This window comes from Aspergillus nomiae (assembly GCF_001204775.2).
Source record: "Aspergillus nomiae NRRL 13137 chromosome Unknown contig00053, whole genome shotgun sequence".
NCBI classification, from domain to species: domain Eukaryota; kingdom Fungi; phylum Ascomycota; class Eurotiomycetes; order Eurotiales; family Aspergillaceae; genus Aspergillus; species Aspergillus nomiae.
The window spans coordinates 1-20,501 of NW_015378108.1; the positions used below are offsets into that span (position 1 = coordinate 1).

Here is a 20,501-nt window from a genome sequence, read left to right on the forward strand (position 1 = left end):
AACAGAAGTAGTACGGCAATTACACCGATGCCTTGCTACTCGACGCCTCTCTCCTCTTCAGCACCTCGTTCTTGGCCCGTTTGAGGCCCTCGCCTATTTTCTTCGTCTTTTGCCACTGCTGGCCCATGCGCTGCATCCGTACAATTGCTTTGACCATGAAGATGCCGGTCTTGAGCTTCTGTCGTGGGCTGCGAAGCATACTGCGATCACGGGGCTTAACTCCCATCTCGGAGATCATTCTGAGGTCGGCCTCGTTACTGCAAGGAAAAGAAGTTGGTTAGTTGGTAGGCCAATGGAAGAATAGTTGGATTTTCACGTACCATGCAACGCGGACCCGCTCTCCAAGCTCCATCAGGCCCTTGCTCCAAGCCAGGTCACGTCGGAACTTCTCCTCTCGCTTCAGCCGAGCACGAAGCCAAATGATCTCCTTGCCTAAGCCCAGAATCTCCTTGTCGTGTCTGTTCTTGCTATCTGATTTGGAGCCGGCCTTCTCCACAAGTTGGTTGTAACGTTCTTGAAGAGATTCCAAGTCTTTGATGGCCGCCTCGGCCTTTCGTGCACAGAAGGCGCGCTCCTCCCGGATCCTGCGTACTTGGGCTCTTAGTTCACTCAATCGCGCATCCCGCTCAGATACCTTCAGGGCCAAAGACTCGGCCTCAAGAGTAGACGATCTCAGCAGCTCGTGCAGATCTCGCTGATCTTCCTCCCTCATTGCAGCTCGCTCGAGGTCTCGGTTCTTTATTTTCAGTTCTCTGAGTGTGCGATGCGCCTCAGATAGTTGCTTTCGCAAGCTTCGTAGCTCTTCGTGGAGTTTATTAGATGGTGACGCATGAGGAGAGTGGTCCTCAAATTTCCGCATCATAGTATCGTGCAACTCTCTCTCAAGCTCGGCGATTCTTGATTTGCAGCTTCGGACGGAGGCCTTCTGGTCTGCTTCTCGCTGGAGGAGGGCCTTCTCTCGTTTCCGCGCCTCGTCTAGGGTATGACGCAGCATCGAGAGGTCTGCGTTCGGGGTCGAGTGTTCATGTTCGCCTAAAGGCTGGTTCTCTAGAAGTGCCTCTAGTTCCTGTACTCGCCTTTCGAGACGCTGTGTTTTACTCTTTGCCGAAGTCAGTTCCCTATCTTTTCCACCCGAGGTTGCTTGCAGCTTGTCTTGAAGTTGATCGATCTCAATCGCAAGACGATTTTCTTCCATCGTAGCTCTTTCAACTTCAGAGCTGAGCTGCTTTTCAAGAGCCTCCTTCGTTTCCACAAGCGATGACTTCTCCTCCCTCAGCCTCTTGAGCTCGCCTTCGAGACGCAGGGTAGATTTGCGGAGCTCAACCTTTTCTTTATCGTACTTGGTAGTGTCGTCAACTTGATGCTGAGCTTGGTCGAGCTGAGACTGGAGCTCATCACGCTCAGCCTCGAGATCAGCCACCGACGTCCGTAGGTCATGTAATTCGACATGAGCATTGGCCAACTGATCACGAAGTTTTTGCTTTTCAGATATCAAGTTCTGCAGCCTGTTGTCATGATCGCTGGAGCCTTTCTGCATTCGTCCCTTGGCGTATTCTCGTTCTTCCTCCAAGTTCGCTTGCAAAACCACGACCTCATCCTCCAGAGCCTGTACTTTTTCGGTCAATGCTGCCTCTTCGCGTTTGGCGAGTCGAAGTTCTTCTTTAACTGAAAGAAGCTCAGTTCGCTGGTCATCAATAATTTGTCTCTTTGATAAGAGCTCATCGTTCAACTCCTTTACTTGGCGACTTAAGACCGCTTCCGAATTAAAGTGCCGCTCTTTCTCGCTATCAATAACTTCCTGAAGCTTGGTTTCTTTGCCCGTAAGAGTATGTTCAACTTGCTCAAGCTTCTCAATAGTACGCTTGAAACCAGCCGCTTGGTCTTCTGCTCTGTCCTTCTGAAGTTGCAAAGCTCGTTTGGTGCTTTCCCATCTGTCCTGTTCCAATGCAAATTGGCCTTCTTTATCTTCAATCTCATGATTGAGAGCCTCGATTTCTTCCTGGAGTCTCTCAATCTCCTCTCTATATTGGGTGCGAATGGTATCGGCGTCCGCCAGGGCATGCTCTTTCGCATCATTGATGGAGTGTTGGAGCTCTCGTATCCTGGCTTGCGCCTGGGCTAACTCATCCTGCAGGCCACCGGATTCATCGGTTAAAGCGTAATGGCGTGTTTGGAGAAGCTCCTTTTCCTCTGTCTTACGCTGGATCTCATCGAGCGCTTCTTGCAATTGAGCAGAGAGCGTGTCGCGTTCCCGCTGAGCTACATTTCGTTCATGTATTGCTAGTGCAACATCGTCATGTAACTTCTGTCCTTCATCATTTATGCTCTGCTGAGCCCGTTGGTACTGTTCTTCAAGGTGGGATTCATTCCGGGCCTTCCTTTCAAGCTCTTCTTTCAGTACGCTGTTTTGCTCTTGCAGTGTCCGGAGCTCTTCTTCCAACTTATTTGATTTTTCTTCTAGTTGGCGAGTCAGCCCCTTTGTACTAATGGACTTGTTCGCCATCTCATCGTGTAGCTCTTGCAAGTTTCTCTCGGCCTCCTCCTTGTCGCTCCTCGCACGGCTTTCAGATTCCCTTGCCTCTCGGGCTTCAGACTTTGCTTGGTCAAGAGAGTCATGTAGCTCCTCCATCTGCTCCTTTGCGCGTTGAAGTTCAGATTCAAGTTCAGCGAGTGCTCCATTTTCCTTGCTATCCTTGTCTTTCAACTCTTCAAGCTCCTCATCGCGCTCGTCAATCGTACGCTCTTTTTCTCTGAGGGAGGCTTCCAGGTCCTCGATCTCATCGCGGAGTTTTTCAATCTCCTCCGATTGTCTATCCTTCGCGTCTCGAAGTTCTTCCTGGAGTTCTCTGACTCGATGATCTTTCGATTCCAGTTCCTCCCGCATCAGATTCATTTCGCGCTGTGATGTTTCATCCAATTGACCCCTCCGCACTTTCTCCCGGAGTTCTTGAAATTGTACGCGGTAGGCTTCGAGATCGCGCTCTGCCTGTTGGAGACTCTTCTTATATCGGGAGATATCTCGTTGCATCGTGAGCTTCGACACCTTGAGCTCGGTGTTTTCTTTAAGTGCCGCTTGGTTGTAAGACGGGCCTGCTTTCTCCAGTTGCTCTTGCAAATAGTGAATCTTTAACTTCAGGCCGAAGTTATCCTTGTCTAGTTTGTCGATTATCTATAAAAGTCAGTTGCACTATTTCACCCCCTATGGAAACAACACAAGGAAGAAATGCTCACCTTTTCCTGTTCCCTCAGGGTCATATTCTGCCCATCGTTCAAGAGACCATTCCCGCCTCTACCCGACAACCCCGGAAGGGGTGTACTTTGCACACTACTGCTCGCAACCTGCGGTAGCGGCGTGGGTTGGTCATCGGTTTCATCCTCCTCGTCGATACCCGTCATATCGTAACTCGGCAGGCCGGGGGTATGGATATTGCTGCGGCCTTCCTTCATATATCCTGGGGTTTTGTGACCGTTGCCCCTCGCCGTAGACATGTTTCGTAAGAAATTGTTCTTTGCAGCACTCCGCATCAATGGAGTAAATTCGCCCTTGGGTGGTGCTGCGGTCGGAAGGTGGTGCTGGCCGTTCAACGCGTTTCTTGTCGATTTTGAACCGGTGCCTGCACGCGGTGTACTGAGTTTGAATCCGCCGGAGCTTCGTCTCCGATCATCACCGAGTCCTTTCAGAAGGTCTTCATCTTTCGAGGGTGTCTGGAACGAGTTCTCGACCGAATCGAGCGCCGATAGGTTGTGCCGTCCGACGCTGCGAAAGCCATTGGTCAGGTAAGTCGCGTTTCCGTCGACTTCGGTGCGCGGTGTGTCGATGTACGGCACCACCATTGTCAAGGCGGATCACGCGAAAAATTCGTAAGAGTTGAGGTGTTGAATTGACTCAATGTTTTTGCCAGCGCGCGATCATCTCTAAATCTTGGCGCGTGTGAAGTGAAGCAACACTAAAATGCAGTAAAGTAGATTAGGATTAGAGTACAAGCCGTGTATGCGGCATTACGAGGACGTGTTTTGGGCGGTGAGGACCCACAACCGTTGGCTTGTTGATATCTAGCCGGAAAAGGCTTAGTGTTGAGGTCACGGGTGCCGGCCCGGGAGATTCACCGCGTCTCGTTCGGTATGAAGTCATTGCCAGTAATTTTTCTTTTGATGGAGCGAAACTGATTCCTTGCGCCTGCGAACGACTGGCGTGTTGAAGTTGTCGCTATGCCACCCATGTCGCAGGAAGACCTAGAATGGTTTAAGTCCACTTTTCATCCCATCCCGAAACCTGAGCTCCCCGACGATTGTGTGGAGTATTCGCTCTATCATATCTCCTCCGACCCCTCCCCCGCTATCGTCGACGAAGTCGCAGAAACGAGATCGCGCTTGGTGGAAGTACAACGTACTGCAGCGGAATTGACAAAGGACCTCCTTAAAGACTATATATGGCAGAGAGAAGGGTTCCGCTTGGAGATTACTAAGGAAGATGGTATGTGATTGCATCTTTCACAACTAAGGCGAAACCACAGGGCCATGCTGATGATTTAACTATAACTAGGAATCACCTTTCTGCGCGGACGCACCAATTTCGGCGACTCGATCGAAGATGAATGGGTAGTCGTGTATTTACTGCGCGAGCTTTCGAAAAAGCATAAGGATGTCTGGGTCAAGGTCACGGATGGTGATGGGCAGTTCCTTCTCATCGAAGCTGCAGGGGCACTGCCGGCATGGCTGGAGCCCGAAGTAGCAGATAATCGAGTAAGAAGATCATTGTTTGTGAGTCCGTTGCATAGTGCTTATGATCTCTGTAGGTGTGGATACATCGTGGTGAACTTGTTATCATCAAGCCGAAGAAACAAAAGGGCAAAGTGACGGAGAAGCTATCCCTTCCAGATTCGAGGAAGATCATCGTCGAGGAACCTGCACGGCTTATGCGCTCAGCAATGATTCAGGAGGAGGCATTCTACCGATTGCGCAATTATCCCCAGCAAATCCGCGAAAACCTTCACTCCGCACTGATAAGGATCCCACGCAAGATCGCCTACTTATTACACCAGAAGCCCGCCTATATATCATCAGCAGTGGAAGCCTTTTATCTAAGGGACCCAATTGCATTACGACCTCTCCGAGCTAAGGAACCCGATAGTTTCGTCTTTAAGCCCGAGGATTTCGTCACGGTCAGCGTCCGGTTCACTAGAGTCGGTTATGCCCAGCTCAAAAGCCAGGATTTCCCAGTGCCAAAATCATGGGCTGGAGTGTTACCTCCCAAGGATGATCAAAAGGCTTATGACAAGGCAGAACTGGGTATGAAACTTGCCTGTGGATTTGAAATGCTTCTCACCGACCCACAAAACCAAGACAAGGCCGTCGTGAGGGAGATAAAACTTGTCTTGGAAGATATCGAAAGCGGAGATGAGAATCTGCCTACCGATGAGGAGATCTCTACCTGGGACCAAACAGAGGATGACGAAAAGTGGCTAGACATCAGTTTTGAGGATCTCGACAGGGAGCTGAAGGGGAAAGGGAAGGAAAAGGATGACGGGAAACTTCCCAAGGGAAATTTTGGCGATGCTAACGCCCAAGAGAATCTTCAGCGCATTGTTGCACGCTTTGAAGAGTTTCTGAATAATGACTCAGCTGGTCTCGATGGGGCTGACTTTTTTGACGATTATGGCTCTGATTCCGACAACGGTGATGATGATGACGATGACGAAGTAAGCAGTGATGGGGAGGACAAGGAGGCATCCTTTGATGAAGAGGAGTTCTCAAAGATGATGAAAGAGATGATGGGAATGCCCTCAGCATCTGGCTCCAAGGGCTCATCTCGGCCATCGATGCCTCGTAGTCGAGTGGAAGAACTAGATGCTGAATCTGAAGATGATACCGAACAGATACAAGAGCTATCACGGCAGATGGAAGCCGAGCTGAGAGGCACGGGTGTGCTTGACCTGAATCGCCCCGGTATGGCATCAGCAGGTAAGCAGGCGTTGTCTGAAGGAAAGCCAAGCGAGGACCATGATGAAGGTGAAGGGGAAATACCCGACCTTGAGGATGGAGATATCGACATAAATCTCGCGAAGAACTTGCTAGAAGCCCTTCAAAGTCAGGCGGGTGGTGCAGGGCCCGCACGAAATATGCTGTCTATGTTGAACTTGCCTATACCGAAGGACGATCGTGGGCGGTGATAGTGACCAGCTCAGCTACGAAACTTATCTCACAGATAGCCTTCAACTCCACCCAGATAACCTGAAGGTTGCTCCAGGCGACTGTTCGACTAATCACTAGCTCGTGGTCTGTCGTAAAGTGATTCGCCTGGTCTAATGTCTAGGAACAGCCATGCTTCACAACCGTTTGGTTTAGCGTTCTAATAGATCGCGCCTTGGCCGTTTCGAAAGACGTACAGACACAAGGCGCTGCTCACCAATGTTAGACCGTGGTGTATGCTGTTGGGGGCACTTTGCTCTTAGGTGTGCGCATTGGGCTCTTTGCAGCTGCAGCGAGATTGCATAGAACCCTAGAGTGCACCTGCTTGCTATAAGTACATACATATATATCACTCAAGATACAAAAGACATGACGATACTTACATTGCGATAGCCCAAGCAGGACTTCTGCATGCAGGTTGTTGTCCAAGAAAACAAAAACATCTTTATTTTTTTCACCTCGGGAGGCAAAATTGTACAAATAGTAGTCTGACAACGTTCAAACAAATCTTATGTATATAATTCTCCATGATCCTTTTTCTGGATTCTTAGTTCTAGGCCCAGCCATGTCTATCCAGAGCCTTCCTCGCTGACTCCCATCGTTATCCTCAGATCTTTGGTTTCCACCAACAGCAAGGTTACTCGAATTCCTACTGAAAAGTAATGAAAATAAAGAAAGGGTGGTTTTCATAGCCGCAAGACAATAGACGATAGTAGATATATTCTGATTGGTTGACCTCCCACAACCTTTCCCAGGTAGGGCTCGCCTATCATGTGATACTATAATCATGTTTACGACTCCAGTGATCTGCTACGATTGCAGGTACGAAGACAGTGACAAATGAACACAGTGGGGTGTTTGCCTTCCTCGTATAGACTAGAGTGTCCATAGCATGGGGTGGTAAGGCAGACCAGTAGTGACGGTATGGAAGAACAGCCCTGTAAGATATTAAGAGATAGTGATAGAAGTAATAAAGCTTTTTAATTTTTTTTAGGGGGGAGGTTTGTTTCCCCCTTCGACTGTCCTTGCTATCTACTTACCTGTGCCGGCGTGTAGCAAGCGGTTTAGCCAAGGACATTCCTAAAATTGCTTTATATTTTACTTAAGGATACATCTAAACATCAACAACCGTCAGTGTGGCCGAGTGGTTAAGGCGACAGACTAGAAATCTGTTGGGTTCGCCCGCACAGGTTCAAATCCTGTCGCTGACGTTTCTTCTCTCTTTTTGTCTTCTGGTGTTGCTTCCTAAGACTCTTTTTAAAGCGTGGCGAAGCCAAATATTGATTAGTATGGTGGGGCCGGTCCTTAACATGTCCACGGAGCGTTCGGACCAAGTAGGAATGGTTAGGGCTGTTGTAGTATGTAGTTTATATGATTCATCTTTTTCCCCTCCGTGTACCTAAGTACAGCCGAAAGGGAGAGACTTACTGACTTGCAAGTATTGCTCATGGTAAAGAATCTCCGTAGAGTGGTTGAAGTTAGTATCTAGATCACGGGAAGGGTTATTCAGGGACCACCGAACCAGGTTCCGCCGCCTTATAACCCTGGAACAACCCCCGCTAGTCAATCAAGTTGCAGCGAAGTATTCAGTAGCCCTAAGGAGCTTGTCTCGAGTTTTCCTTTGCGTCATCGTATGAAAAGCAATCCCGTGAAACGTTGGAATTCTTCAATCTCTTTTTCTGCGTCTAATCTGGTCACGGGAGGATAACCAACCATACCATCACGTGGAGCTTATCTTATCGACGCCTGATATGTAATGGGAGTACTTCCCCCTCATTCCTTCTTTCCCCTCTCCTCTACCAGACACAAACACAGACGGAACCAGACAGTGAGCTTCGCGGCTGGATTCATCTGCCTCCTCTCAGAATAAATTGACTCAAACGGGCTTGAAATCTGTTCATAAGTAGTGCTGATCTTGTGTATCCTCTCGCGAGATAAGCGGCAAGCGGCGGTGTCCATCCGGGTGGAGCAAGGTGTCTGTTAGTATCAGAAGACCTGTCACAGGAAACCTGGCTCTTTTCAAGGACAAGGACACCTGGCTTGCTTTGCAGTAATTTCTTTCACCTCTTGCCCGTGATCCTGGCGCTTCTGAGAATATGGCAACCCCCGCCCATTGCTATTACTGCTTTGAATGCCTCGCCGTCTCGTATAAAGGTCAAGAGCACATTAGCCTCTCAGCCGTGGAGGAGCTATGGGAACGATACGAGCAGTTTAGGAAGGTTTCTGCTCTCCAGGACCACGATGAGTCGGTTTCTCTGAGGGAGAGCGAGAGTCTTGGCCTGCAGTCTGGGGATGACGATGATGACATAGACGGTGTATCCTCTAAATCCAAGAACGGCCCTCGGGGATTGAAGCTACCCAATATCAGTCGCCTCCAAAGCCAGATCTCGCCGGGCTCGAGCTCTGTTACCACGCCGTCGAGTAATTCCTCGCATTCAGGCCTATCTAGTTCCACTCCCACTACTACCATGACCACACCAAGCTCACAGTCGCTGCAGTCCGATGCGAGCGGCTGGAGACGACAAAGGGGAAAAGACCAGCAGTATCCGTTATTCGTAACTTGGAACACCGTGTCCAGGAGCGGCCGTAAGTCACTTCGCGGTTGTATCGGTACTTTTGAGGCGCAGGAGCTTGCTGCAGCTTGGAATCCTACGCCATCACTTCGTATGTATCACCGATGTGGGAGCAGATGGATCGTCTCCCACCTCGACGCCTGTTGCTAACGCGGTCGTAGTGCATTCGAGGATAGCCGCTTCACTCCGATTCCAGCCGCCGCTATACCCACCCTATCATGCTCTTTAACCCTCCTTGGGTCCTTTGAGCCTTGCACTAACGCTTTAGACTGGACTCTCGGAGTCCATGGAATCCGTATCTCTTTCATTAACCGCGGTCGACGCTACGGGGCAACCTACCTACCGGACGTCCCCGTGGAGCAAGGGTGGACCAAAGAGCAGACACTAAGAAGCTTGATGGAAAAAGCAGGCTGGGATGGTGGCCACGAAAGCATGACCAGGAGATTTCTAAGAGGTAGCAGCAGCGGAGGTCACACCCCCACCTCCAGCAAGCCATGGGAGCAGGTCTCCGACTTCCGAGTAGTCAAGTATCAAGGTTTGAAGGCCTCCGCGAGCTACGCCGAATGGCAGGAATGGCGGCAGTGGGTTCTGTCCCTGGGGGATGGAAGTGAGAAGCTGTTGAGTCCAGCTGTATGAACAAATATGATAGTCTTGGTTTCTATTCTGCGAGTGATACTTTCTAGCCCTTGGCCTGGGAGGTGCATTTTGGAGACCGCCTGTTTATTTGGCTAATAATGTGATGGTGTCAATGAAGAGGTAATGGTGTGTTCGGTTTAATATTTTTTCAGGGTCTACATTGTTTTTTGAATATCAAGCGATATCCCGAAATTGAGGCATATCACGTCTAATCCCATCCTTCAATTCTATTATCGTAGTTGAACTGTGTATCACTTATTTATTCTACTATTCAGTATGGTTTTCTATACCCTTTTATTTTATTTTATTTCAGTTTTATTGTTCGATGTACAAGCATAGGATGTGGTTTTTGCAATGCAGTTAGAATGTAGGGTTTGTTGGTGTACCACCAGCCTTACTTCCCCCGATTTGCTTCGACATCAGGCAATCGATTATTGTAATACTGTATAGCCCCATTATTAGACACAGTGCAAAAGTATGTGTTACATTTCTTTATATATATGTTTAATTCCCACTCCAAGAGTATGGAGAGCCCCCGCGGCAGGGATATATATATCTACATACACATATATCCAAAATGCATCATATACCAAATAGTAATCAATGCATTGCCATGCATCGACATAAACAATCGTCAGAGCTCAAGCAATGGCAGCAAAACCAACCAAGCAAGAAACAAAACTGTATAAGACACGCAAAGAAGCAAATGAAAAAGGAAAAGCCCGATCATAAGCAAAAACGGTGGCTGAAAATCTTGGCATATCTATCATCAGATTCGTTTTTCTCGTCATTTCTTCGCAGATCTACTCCACAATCCGGCTACCATCTGCTTCACTCTTTGCTCCTGTGCCCGGATCTGTTCCTCCGTCTGGCCGCGCGCATCACCGCGGCGTCGAGGTCCATCTGTCCGTCGTGGTGTGATTTTTCCTCGACGACTTGGTTGCCGTTGACCCTTTCCGGCTTCGGGTCTACGCTCATCACCCCGTCCATCATCAGGCCGCCGCCTTCGCGGAGCTTGTTGATCGCACGGACGGTATCGATGGCCTTGTGAAGTGTACGACGAGCGTTGAAGTTCTTCTTGACGGTCGGGAGCAAGTCTTCGCCGGACTGGTCGGCGTATGGGTCGTAGGGCGGGTTGACCCAGATGTGTTGGAGGGCTTCATGGGCGGTCATGCGTGCTTCGGGATCGACGGTCAGACACCGTTTGATGAAATCCCGGGCGTGCGGCGAGACGCCGCGCCAGTATTCGAGCGGGGTAAAAGAGTAGTCAGCTGCAAGGATGGCCTGCATCTCTTCCAGGTTGGAGTCGCGGTCAAAGGGGGTGTAGCCGCAGAGCAAGAAGTAGGTAATGACACCGATGGCCCAGATATCCCTGTTGCATTATGTCAGACGTACTGTTGAAAACCAGAAATTTGGCCTATTCAGGCGGTTGCAATGGATGGGCACTTCGTGGGAACATACACTGGTTTTCCGTGGCCGCTCTTTTTGAAAATCTCGGGCGCCATGTACCCGGGTGTACCGCATGTCGTAGTGAGAACATGGAACTGTTCTTCGTCCATGATTCTGGACAATCCAAAGTCGGCAATCAAAAGATCCGCATTATCCTCCGGGGTGCGAAATAGCAGATTCTCCGGCTTCAAGTCACGGTGCACGATACCGTGATCATGTAAGTAGGCCACAGCCGACAGAATGGCACGGATAAGATCCGCAGCATCTGATTCGAAGTAGCTGCCTTTACGACAGATACGGTCGAACAGCTCGCCGCCCAGTGCGAGGTCGGTGACCAGATATACTGCACAACCAGGACGGTTAACTTAGGGTACTATTCATAGGCCAGGATCCGGGATGAGACATACAGTTATTCATAGTTTCAAAGTAATCGACCAAGGTCAAAATGTTCTGATGACCCATTGACACCTTCTTGAGCACAGCGATCTCGTTGCGAACCTACAATCATAGTCAACTCATATTGCCAGCGATCGTATATCCTCTGGGCATTTCCTAGTAGACACCCATACCATGTGTTCGCGCCCCGCCATCAGTCGCTTATTGATCACCTTCGCGGCATAATACCGACCAGTGTCGATGTGTACGCACTCCTTCACAACGGAGTAAGATCCAGCGCCCAGGGTCTTCCCCGTCTTGTATCGACAAGGCTGGACCTTGGGTCGCTGGGCCTGGGCCTGAGCCTGAGCTTGTGCCTGTGATGCCATTTAAGGAGAGAAATAAGGTATCCAACCAGGGAGTCCTTCGATATCGGAAGAAGCCGTTTGGTCTCCGCGCGGTAGAGCAGAAAAGGATAGGACGCGCTTCGTGAGCCGGCACTGTTGACTATATCGTCAGCAAGAGACCGTCAAGCTGTAGGGGGTTTCAACCCCTTATAGTCAAATTAGGCTGCAGATATGTCCGCTTGGCAAGGGAACCCACCGGTTTGAGAGGTTCACCGGTCGCAGGGACGGTGGGATGGGTCTGTCGCACTTGCGGTGAAATTGTCGCGGAAATCGATGGCGGGGTTAATTAATTGGTTGAAACGCAATCTCGATAACCGTCGCCGCTGATAAAATGATGGAGTGGGGGCTTGACTGATCTCAAACGCTGGAGCTCCGCAAATATAAATACTCGAACTATCATGAACAAAGAACTCTTGGGAATGGCAGAGGACCGGCAGAGGATCTGAACACCGTGGAGAAAAGAAGAAAAGAGAAAGTGAGCTGATCACTTCGTGACCGCCGGTTCCAACCTTATTGATTGACAGGTCAAAATAAGTTTACCAATTTTGGGTTCTGTAAAATTCCCTGGCATTACAGACGCATACATACACTGATGGATATACTATACAATAAAACCCTCACACACAAAAGATTCCCCCCAAGCATCCCAAACGCCATGTATAGTACTGAAGATGATCATGCAGTCCTTCTTACTCCCACGTACATAGATGTACCGATCAGAAATCATGAAAACAGAGATAAAAAGAAAAAACCAAAAAAGTCGCACGAATTTGATCATATCTGTTCTAGGACTCCTTCCACCACATTCTCCAAGAGCTTAAGCCCATGGAACTTCGCGACACTGTTGAGGACTCGCAGTTTCTTTTCCGCTTCTGCACGATCCATGGTTTCCACCCATTTACCACTGCACGAGCAATGCTCCATGAACTCGCTGACCTTCAGCCCTCCACATTTGGAGCACTTCAAATCCTGTGTCTGCCAGCCAACGATCAATCCATGAACCTGGCCGATAAGGATCTCTTCCTGAGCCAGTCGATCATATTCAGTTTGACAGAAAGGACAGCGCCAGGGCTTCGTCACGGCCTTGCTTGGGTCAGATCCGGGATCCGGGAGGACATCTTCATCGCGGCACAGGTCCAGATCTCGAATCAAGCAGCATGCGCTGCAGGTCAGCTCGGGAAGTTTCAAACTGGCAGCCGGATTCTCAAATCGACCCTCTTTGCTGAACTCTCGTACCTCAAACATGGCTAGTAGTTCGCGACGTAGAAGTCGGTTCTCCAAGCTTGTCGTCTTGGAGAGACTAAGGACCTGCATCAACATTTTGACCAATTCTAACACAGGATTGCGCTTCTCTTCGTTGGGGTCCGACAACACCCCGGGAAGAACGGGGAAAAGGTAGTCAGATGCAAGCTCAGGGTGTAGCATTTCCTCGCGCTGACGGCGGATAAGACCAGATATTTGCTTCTTCAAGGGCTTCGAGAATTTCTCCGCAAGGACAGCAGATACTTCATCATCGTCCTCGTCTGTCGGGCGCGATCGGGATCTGCGTCATTCGGGGAGTGGACGAGTCGGCCGATTCGGGGTGCTTGATGCTGTGCATCAGATCGATATATTCCACCACCCAATCATGGAAGATTGTCTGCATTGGGCCCGGGAGGAAACGGCTGAGCTGCCAATGCATGACAGTTTCCAGTTCCTGTTCATCGGATCCAACCACTTCCCGACAGCCTTTTCCGCCGTAATTGTACTCGTCATACCAGACCAGGTAGTCCCAGTATTCCTTGATTTCGAGATCAATAAAATGGAAAGATGGGTTTGCGCGGATCGATTTCAATACATATTGACTGTATGCGTAGGCGTTTCCGACTTCAGCCTTAGTTGTCTGAAGCAAGAGGCGTGTAGAGCTAGCGAAAACAATATTTGACCCAACGCGTCTAAACTCAGCCATAAGTCGCTGAAACGACTTTCTGGACAACATGCGCACGTAGTTATGTAGAGACCGATCATAAAGGCACGAGACTGGGCTCTCTACCCAGCGAATCAGGTGCTGCACCATGATATCTGCCATATTGTTTCCTTCACAGGCCTCAGTCCACCAGTGTTTCACCATTTCCCGTAGTACAATTGCACCCGCTGATGCGAACGCCTTCTCCGAATAAAGGACGCCGGACCCGTTGGAATCAGCTGAAGGCTCGGATGATGCTAGAAGTGTATCCGCACCTTCCATCTCGTTAATGATCGAGGATGTTAGGATAGTATTAATGGCAAGATTGCGAACTTCAAGCTCGATACACACGGTGGTGTAAGCGCTTGGGACATTGACAGATGGCATGGATACCTTCTCTAGAGGGCCTGTTATGTCATCCTTTTCGTACCCTGCATGATCAGGCCTTGGGCCGGAAGACCACCAGAGGACGACATTGTTCTGTTGAAGGCGCCTGGCGTATGATATGTCAATAAGATACCGGGGGTCGTCACTTTCCAAGTTGCAGAGGGGAACGTCGCCGTATCTTGCCAGCATAGTCAGATGCTGGATCCAAGCCGAGAGATACAGGTAGTGTGTGACAAGTCGCCTTGCAATGAATGCCTGCCAGCCTAGAGGGGGAAGATCCATATCAGACACTTCTGGTTTCACTGACATAATTGGATACTCCCTCAGCATGGGGATGTCGTGGCATAGACGACTTCTTTGCTGCGATTGTATAACAAGAACCGTTGGCTGGGCTTCTTCGCTTCTGAATTTCTTGATCAAGTCGCCGACCTCTAGATATGCCTTTCTTCTGGTTGTGACTTGCGTGGTTCGGAAGTGAATCTTCTCCTGGTACTCGAATGCATTTTGAGGCTCATCTCCGGATATGTTCTGCTTCCTCCGCATGAGAAGATCCGTGTATATTTTGTCGACGTTCGGAAGGCCCTGGACATCCCTCGTGCGGTTCAAGATGACAACATGTGCCTCACTTTTAGTTGTTGAGAACAGGGCGAAAATCTGCCTATCACCAGAAGCGACATGATATAGGTAGTGATAGACTAGCGGTGAGTCCATGAGATACGGCTGGTCTGATGATGTACGACATAAAGTCGACAGATCAAATCCACTCTCCAATCCTTCTCCCAGAACACCTCGCTGTTCCTCGTCAAAAGTACATATACTACCAAGTTTCAAGATAGCACGAACATTCAAAGGAATGCTCTTCTCATAGACACCTTCAATGCTTGGATGCTGTAGAAGTGTATCCATCTTGTCAGCCTCACGCAAATAGGTCTCCTCAGACAAAGTCAATTTGAACAAATGCACTGAAGGATGCCCGTTCGGCAAAGTGTGATTGACTTTCTCAACCTCACAATCTGGAACATCAACATCAGGGAGAGAGTCTCGTTTCAGATTGATGTACATCTGCCGGGGAACTTTGACTGTGAGAGTATGAACCTTTTTATCAATCAAGACAAAAGCTCGAACGATGCCTGGCCTTGTCGTTTCAGTCAGCTGCAAAACTTGCCAGGTACTGATATAAAGAAGCTCGGCTTGGTTTCTGAAAAGATGACTCAAAGAGTCATTGGCAATATTTGTCCTTTCGCCGAAAAGCTGGCGGCGGCGGGTGCGTGCTTGCTTCTGGATTTTCCACTTTTGCTTTTGATATTTCAAGAATCCGACATAATCGTCTGCCATTGGCGGCATCCTTGATGGCAGGCTAGCAAAAGGGTCGAGAGAAGTTTTCGTAGGACCTTCCGGAAGCTTTCTTTTCTGCGATGTCTTACTGTTTGGGGAGGACTTCAACTTCTCAGTTGAGCTTGCAATTACCTCACCTATATCACCGCTATGTTGCACACGATGGTCGAGGATATTCGTAGAGATGTCTGTCAATGGGTTTTTCTCGCTCTTCGCAAATACGTCGGTCATCTTAATTTGCTTAAACTTATCGTCCTTCACATTGATCCGCCTCTGCAGCCAATCTGGGTGAGCGACTCGAGGCACTGGGTTGCGGACCTTCTGGAGAGCAGCAGGGATTGTGATAAGTTTCTGCACGACAGATCCCAGTCGCTCCAGATAATAATCCCAATCAATCACAGTTCGAGGGTCACAATCGCCAGGGTCATCTTTCAGCCATTTCCGCAAGAAGAACCGTTTCACACTTTCTTCAGCCGAGAAGATCGCTACTGGAATAGCTCGCTCCGTAACAGGTGTATTCCTTGGCCTTGCAGATATGATGTATTTGCAGTTGAGACCTTTGTCTTTGACCATTTGCTCTCCCAAGAACTCTGCTAGACGGCGTGCCGTAGTGATAGATGTGGATTTCTGGCTACCATATTCTTCCAGAGTCTTCGTCATACTCCTGTTCTCAGAAATGAGTTCGATCAATTCCTCATCGGCCAATGTAGTTCCATGTTCATATAGCACATCCAGCCATCTGTCAGCTACTCGGGCTACAGCAGCATATGTTTCTTCAAGCGACGTTCCTTCTAAGAAGAACTTGAAGATTTGAGTCTGGAAAATCTTAATCAGCTTCAACTCTCCTCTCCGCTTCACTTCGAACCCTTTCAGCTCAGCCAAAGACCCATCATGATTGAAAACAGCATAGCGCTTCTTCAAGTTCTTATCCTCCTCTTTCGAGGTTGGCAGAATCATTGCTTTATACGGTCCGTCGACCTCGAAGAAAATGGAGTTGTCACTATGCGTCTCGTATCTAAAAGTCTTTGGATCGGCAAGGGTTTGGTACTGGTGATTAGTATAACTTCCATGGACAAGGTGATTCAGCATAACACATGGATAAGAAATCCCCAGCTTCTTCCCATTCTTCAGAGTGAAAGAAAAGTTCTCGGGGAAGGATCCAGGAAGCATACACCAGATACCGTCTGTGTCAAGCTCCAGTGGACGACCGATACGTTCAACTAGCTCTCTTGCCATCTGAATGATTCGAGCACCTGTCAGACACGTCACGCCAGCCATTTCCAGTGAATACCATCGAGATCCCTTTCTCATGACGTAACCGTAGAAACTGTTTAGGATGACTTTATGGGCAAGCTGTAGCGAGTCGAACAAAATGATCATCTTTTTTGCTTCTTCAATGTCCGCCGCCGAAGCACCTGCCGATTTGAGGGAATCAGTCTTGTTTTTCCAAACTTTTTGTTTGCCTTTGAAATCGTATCGGCGATCTCGGAAGTTGCGGACCGTGTTCACGTAGAAGGGATTCTCTCGCTGGCAGATAATAGCCTCTCGGACCATTGTCTTGCTGTCGTGAATTTTGTGGTAAATTTTCTTACTATAGTCCTGAAGCCTCTTCTTGACTATAGCAGACTGTTCTTCAACGCTCATATCGCCAAACAACCTCATCGGACTGTTTTTCGTCTTGCCTGGAAATCTTTCGTTTGCAACCGCTTGCCGAACCATGTTATATTCATCACGTTTAGCAGGAAGAAATTCGCCTCTCCAGGCCCACGGCATTCGCCTGTCACAGGTTTTGCCAGGTCGGTTGAAGTCGCAGGCAGCGCAGTTGGATTCCTGGATCATGGCATCTGGCTGTAATCGATTTGTGGTGATGATATTCGGGTACATGGAAGCAACATCCAAATGGTAGATGAAAGGATTCTCCTCCCTGTTCGGATTTTCCTTCAGGGCGATCAAAAGCTTGGAGATCTGTTCCTTGACTTCCTCGTAGTTGACGACATCATCCAATGACTTTTTCTCTTCCACCTCAATGCTGAATGTCAGAGCCGCGTCCAAATCGCGAAGCAGTTCATCGATGGCAGTAGGATCGATCTTGAATGTAACGGGGATATCACTTCGAAACACACCAGCTTCGATACTTTCCACGTGTCCACCAACATATGTCTCTGACTCCAGAAGGTGGCCTTCATAGAAAGCTTCGGGGGGTTCTTTGTGCTTGTTAGGCAGAACGATCTCGCCTTGATATGCTTGAACCATCAGCAGCATCTCACAAAGAGTACCTGTTCCTTTCCGCAGCGTGTCATCGGGATTAAGCGGGACAATGGTACAAAGCGAGAAGATGAAAGGATGGACGTATTTCATATATAAATAATATGTGGCGACGGCATCGGACACCGAATATTCGGCTAGTGTTTGAGGGCGTTCACTTGCGTACGGGGTCATGAGTTCCGGGTCGAGTTCATCAGGGTCATATCCGAGCTTTGCAACAGTGACGGCTTTTAAACCACGACTTCCCTGGGGGAGGTAACTATCACGGTTGACCCAAGCAAAGCAATCCATATGCACGCAGTGATCGCTCTGATAAATGTCTTCACTGTTTTTGCGAAAGCCGATCTCCGTATACATATCGATTCCAAGGACACTTGCTCTCGCTTCAACGAACGGCCAATCGAAGAAATCACCGTTATATGTAGCGATGACAGTCGGTTTGGCCTCTTTTATGTGCCCAAAAAATCTTTCTAGGACACTCCTTTCATCGGGTTCATTGAAAATCATGAATGGACCGTAGTATTCGGGCTTGGGCGTGTACTCGAAATCGTTGATATCTTCAGATACTATCTCTCGATTCGTAATCAAGAATCCTTGCCCGTCAATCATGTACGAAATCATCATAATTTGATCGATGACAGAGTCAGGGAATTTCAGCGGCAGTTTAGTCGTTTCAATATCAAAAGCGAGAACAACCGGGTCAGGACGTTGGACTCGTTCCTCTATGCAAGTCAATGAGATCACACCGTGTTTTGCCTCTACAGTGTACCATTTTCCTATACGGATATCTTCAAGACGATGTGTCAGTCAGGTAATCCACATCATTGGAAGGAGTCGCCTACCTTTGTCAATCGCCACTCTAACATGGTAAGGAACGTCATATTCCCGGATATCAATTATAAAATCACTCGCTTCCATAGTTCCATTAGATCGTGACTCATTAATTATTTCGTCATCAAAGAGATCAAAGCCAGCATTTGCGCTTAAGAACATAGTTAGCTCCTAACCAATCCAGCTAGCATCCGCCTGAGTTCAACAAACCTTGAAATCTCCACGTAAGTATCCATCACATTCACATTTTTCTTGTTCTTTTCCGCCAGTGGTAGAAGAGTCCTTCGAACTTCCAGCAGATGGCTTACATTTGCAAAGTACATTTGAAGGAAAGTTCTCCGGTGCCCGAGCAGGTGGTTCGGTAGCTTGAGGTCTTCTTTCTCTACTCTCGTGACCTTCTTGATAAGTCCTTCGAACATTCTCCGACACCATTCCTCAACTTCAGCCTCGTGTCCCTTCTTCACTGCGAGGAGAAAATATGGGTCATATTCAACTGTTGCCTTGAAACTTCCGCCGTTGTCTTCAAGAAAGTAATAGTCCACACCGGCGCGTCCCCCGGGGACATTCGGATCTTCTACTGAAGTACTGTGCATATTGGTAAGCCAACCAATCCTTTTCTCGCCGGACTCAAAGCGCGGGAATCCCAATGATTCGTCGATGCTGTTCGCCAGCCGAATCGCCTCGAATTTCTCATCTTGTGAGGTGGCTTCTGTCGATCGAAGAGAAGAAAATTCGATGGTCTTTGTCCGTTTTGGTTTGAAAGATGCAGCATTCGATCGAAACTTGTTTCCGTACTTGCTGGGTTTCCTCTGAGGCATTGCGACGATATGCCCACTGGCTAGGGCTGGATCACTGTGGGAGATGTGAAAGTTGCTTAAGCATGGAACGCAAACGTTAAGTATTAATTATTAGTAGAACACAGAATGGGCATGTTTGGTTCCTGCCAAATTGTAAACTTAGTAGAAAATTGATCAAAGTTTGAAGGCCCAGTGTACTCAATCTTGTTAACTCAGATCATGCTAAGCTACTGAGAAGCCCAAATTTGGTTGCTAATCTGCGGGTACCACTCGGACGCGTTCGCGTTCCACTATACGCGTGCCTTTTGGCCAGACATCCACCGCCCCCGGTAAAATTAACCAGGGTTGGCAGTATCAGGACCTCCGGATCATATCTTCTCCGATAGATCATTGTTCTTGCAAGAGTCTGCCAGCGATCTAGGTGATAGTACGTGTTGACTGGGCTTAAACAACAATTCAATATAGGTCATACGCCATGGCGGGGGACACTCTGGAATCGTCTACCCCGAACATTGAGCAGCATAACAGCTCCCAAGAGGCCTCCCAACAAAACAAGCCCAAGCATGAATTCCCCAAGTCACAGGTCGGAAAGCTATGGGATGCTTTTGGGAATCCCGAAGAGTCTGCGAACGTGCTAGCAACGGGGGCTGGACCCTCTGGGAGGGGCTCGAAGGACGCTACGGTCACGGAAGCTATGAAGTCAATGTCCCTTAAAGATGTCACATCATTCTACAAAGCACCATGCGCACGAGACTCCCTACTGCTGGGTATTGGAGCAGGGTTCGGAATTGGTGGCATCAGAGGTGTATTAGGAGGTAAGTGACTTTATTCACTCGGATTTTCTTAGGACATGACATTTGGTAACCCTAAAATAATGATTGTTTAGGATTGCGCTCATTATGGACTGCTTCCAATTGGGCTGTTGGCGCATTTGCCCTCACGTCTCTCGCAGCGCACGAGTTCTGCCAGCGGCGTCGAGTACAAGAGTTGGACGGTATGAAACAAGCTGTGGAGTTGATGAAAGAGCTGAAGATCAAGAAACAGCGAGAGAAGGAAGAGAAGGCTGCGGAGGTCGCGCGTTTGGCAGAGGAAGAGAAGAAAAAGAAGAGCTGGACGAACCTTTCGAACTATAAGTCTGGTAGTCCTTTCGCGCATTTCCCGGAGTCATGGAGTTTGCTGGGATCGCTTTGTAAATTTCGAGTGGGATGTACAGTACATATTTCTATCTCATCAGGCTCCAGCCTGCCAAGGAAGAATAGTTTCGTGATCGCATATCAATATCCAAACCAACGCCAGCTCATTCATATCCCAT

The 20,501-nt window shown here is 48.7% G+C and overlaps 6 protein-coding genes across 6 annotated transcripts; 3 read left to right on the forward strand and 3 right to left on the reverse strand.

Annotated features, from left to right (window-relative positions):
- Window positions 1-19: 19 nt before the first annotated feature.
- On the reverse strand, window positions 20-3,834 carry ANOM_004284 (putative spindle-pole body protein (Pcp1); the record flags this gene model as incomplete). Its single annotated transcript, XM_015549541.1, has 3 exons — window positions 20-257; window positions 321-3,169; window positions 3,232-3,834. 3 exons carry the CDS (start codon window positions 3,832-3,834, stop codon window positions 20-22), a joined length of 3,690 nt encoding a protein of 1,229 aa, XP_015409326.1.
- Window positions 3,835-4,209: 375 nt separating this feature from the next.
- ANOM_004285 (putative regulatory factor Sgt1) lies at window positions 4,210-6,170 on the forward strand (the record flags this gene model as incomplete). The annotated part of the gene is made up of 3 exons (XM_015549542.1): window positions 4,210-4,474; window positions 4,544-4,743; window positions 4,797-6,170. The coding sequence occupies 3 exons, from the start codon at window positions 4,210-4,212 to the stop codon at window positions 6,168-6,170; spliced, it is 1,839 nt and encodes a 612-aa protein (XP_015409345.1).
- A 2,115-nt stretch (window positions 6,171-8,285) lies between these two features.
- Window positions 8,286-9,398, forward strand: ANOM_004286 (AMMECR1 domain-containing protein; the record flags this gene model as incomplete). The annotated part of the gene is made up of 2 exons (XM_015549543.1): window positions 8,286-8,857; window positions 8,924-9,398. The coding sequence occupies 2 exons, from the start codon at window positions 8,286-8,288 to the stop codon at window positions 9,396-9,398; spliced, it is 1,047 nt and encodes a 348-aa protein (XP_015409325.1).
- Window positions 9,399-10,229: 831 nt separating this feature from the next.
- On the reverse strand, window positions 10,230-11,611 carry ANOM_004287 (serine/threonine-protein kinase; the record flags this gene model as incomplete). Its single annotated transcript, XM_015549544.1, has 4 exons — window positions 10,230-10,770; window positions 10,860-11,190; window positions 11,255-11,345; window positions 11,417-11,611. 4 exons carry the CDS (start codon window positions 11,609-11,611, stop codon window positions 10,230-10,232), a joined length of 1,158 nt encoding a protein of 385 aa, XP_015409346.1.
- Window positions 11,612-12,403: 792 nt separating this feature from the next.
- ANOM_004288 (DNA polymerase epsilon catalytic subunit POL2) lies at window positions 12,404-19,210 on the reverse strand (the record flags this gene model as incomplete). Its single annotated transcript, XM_015549545.1, has 4 exons — window positions 12,404-13,172; window positions 13,195-18,349; window positions 18,404-18,543; window positions 18,603-19,210. The coding sequence occupies 4 exons, from the start codon at window positions 19,208-19,210 to the stop codon at window positions 12,404-12,406; spliced, it is 6,672 nt and encodes a 2,223-aa protein (XP_015409344.1).
- Window positions 19,211-19,664: 454 nt separating this feature from the next.
- On the forward strand, window positions 19,665-20,448 carry ANOM_004289 (uncharacterized protein; the record flags this gene model as incomplete). The annotated part of the gene is made up of 3 exons (XM_015549546.1): window positions 19,665-20,004; window positions 20,076-20,352; window positions 20,424-20,448. 3 exons carry the CDS (start codon window positions 19,665-19,667, stop codon window positions 20,446-20,448), a joined length of 642 nt encoding a protein of 213 aa, XP_015409343.1.
- Between the last annotated feature and the right edge of the window lie 53 nt (window positions 20,449-20,501).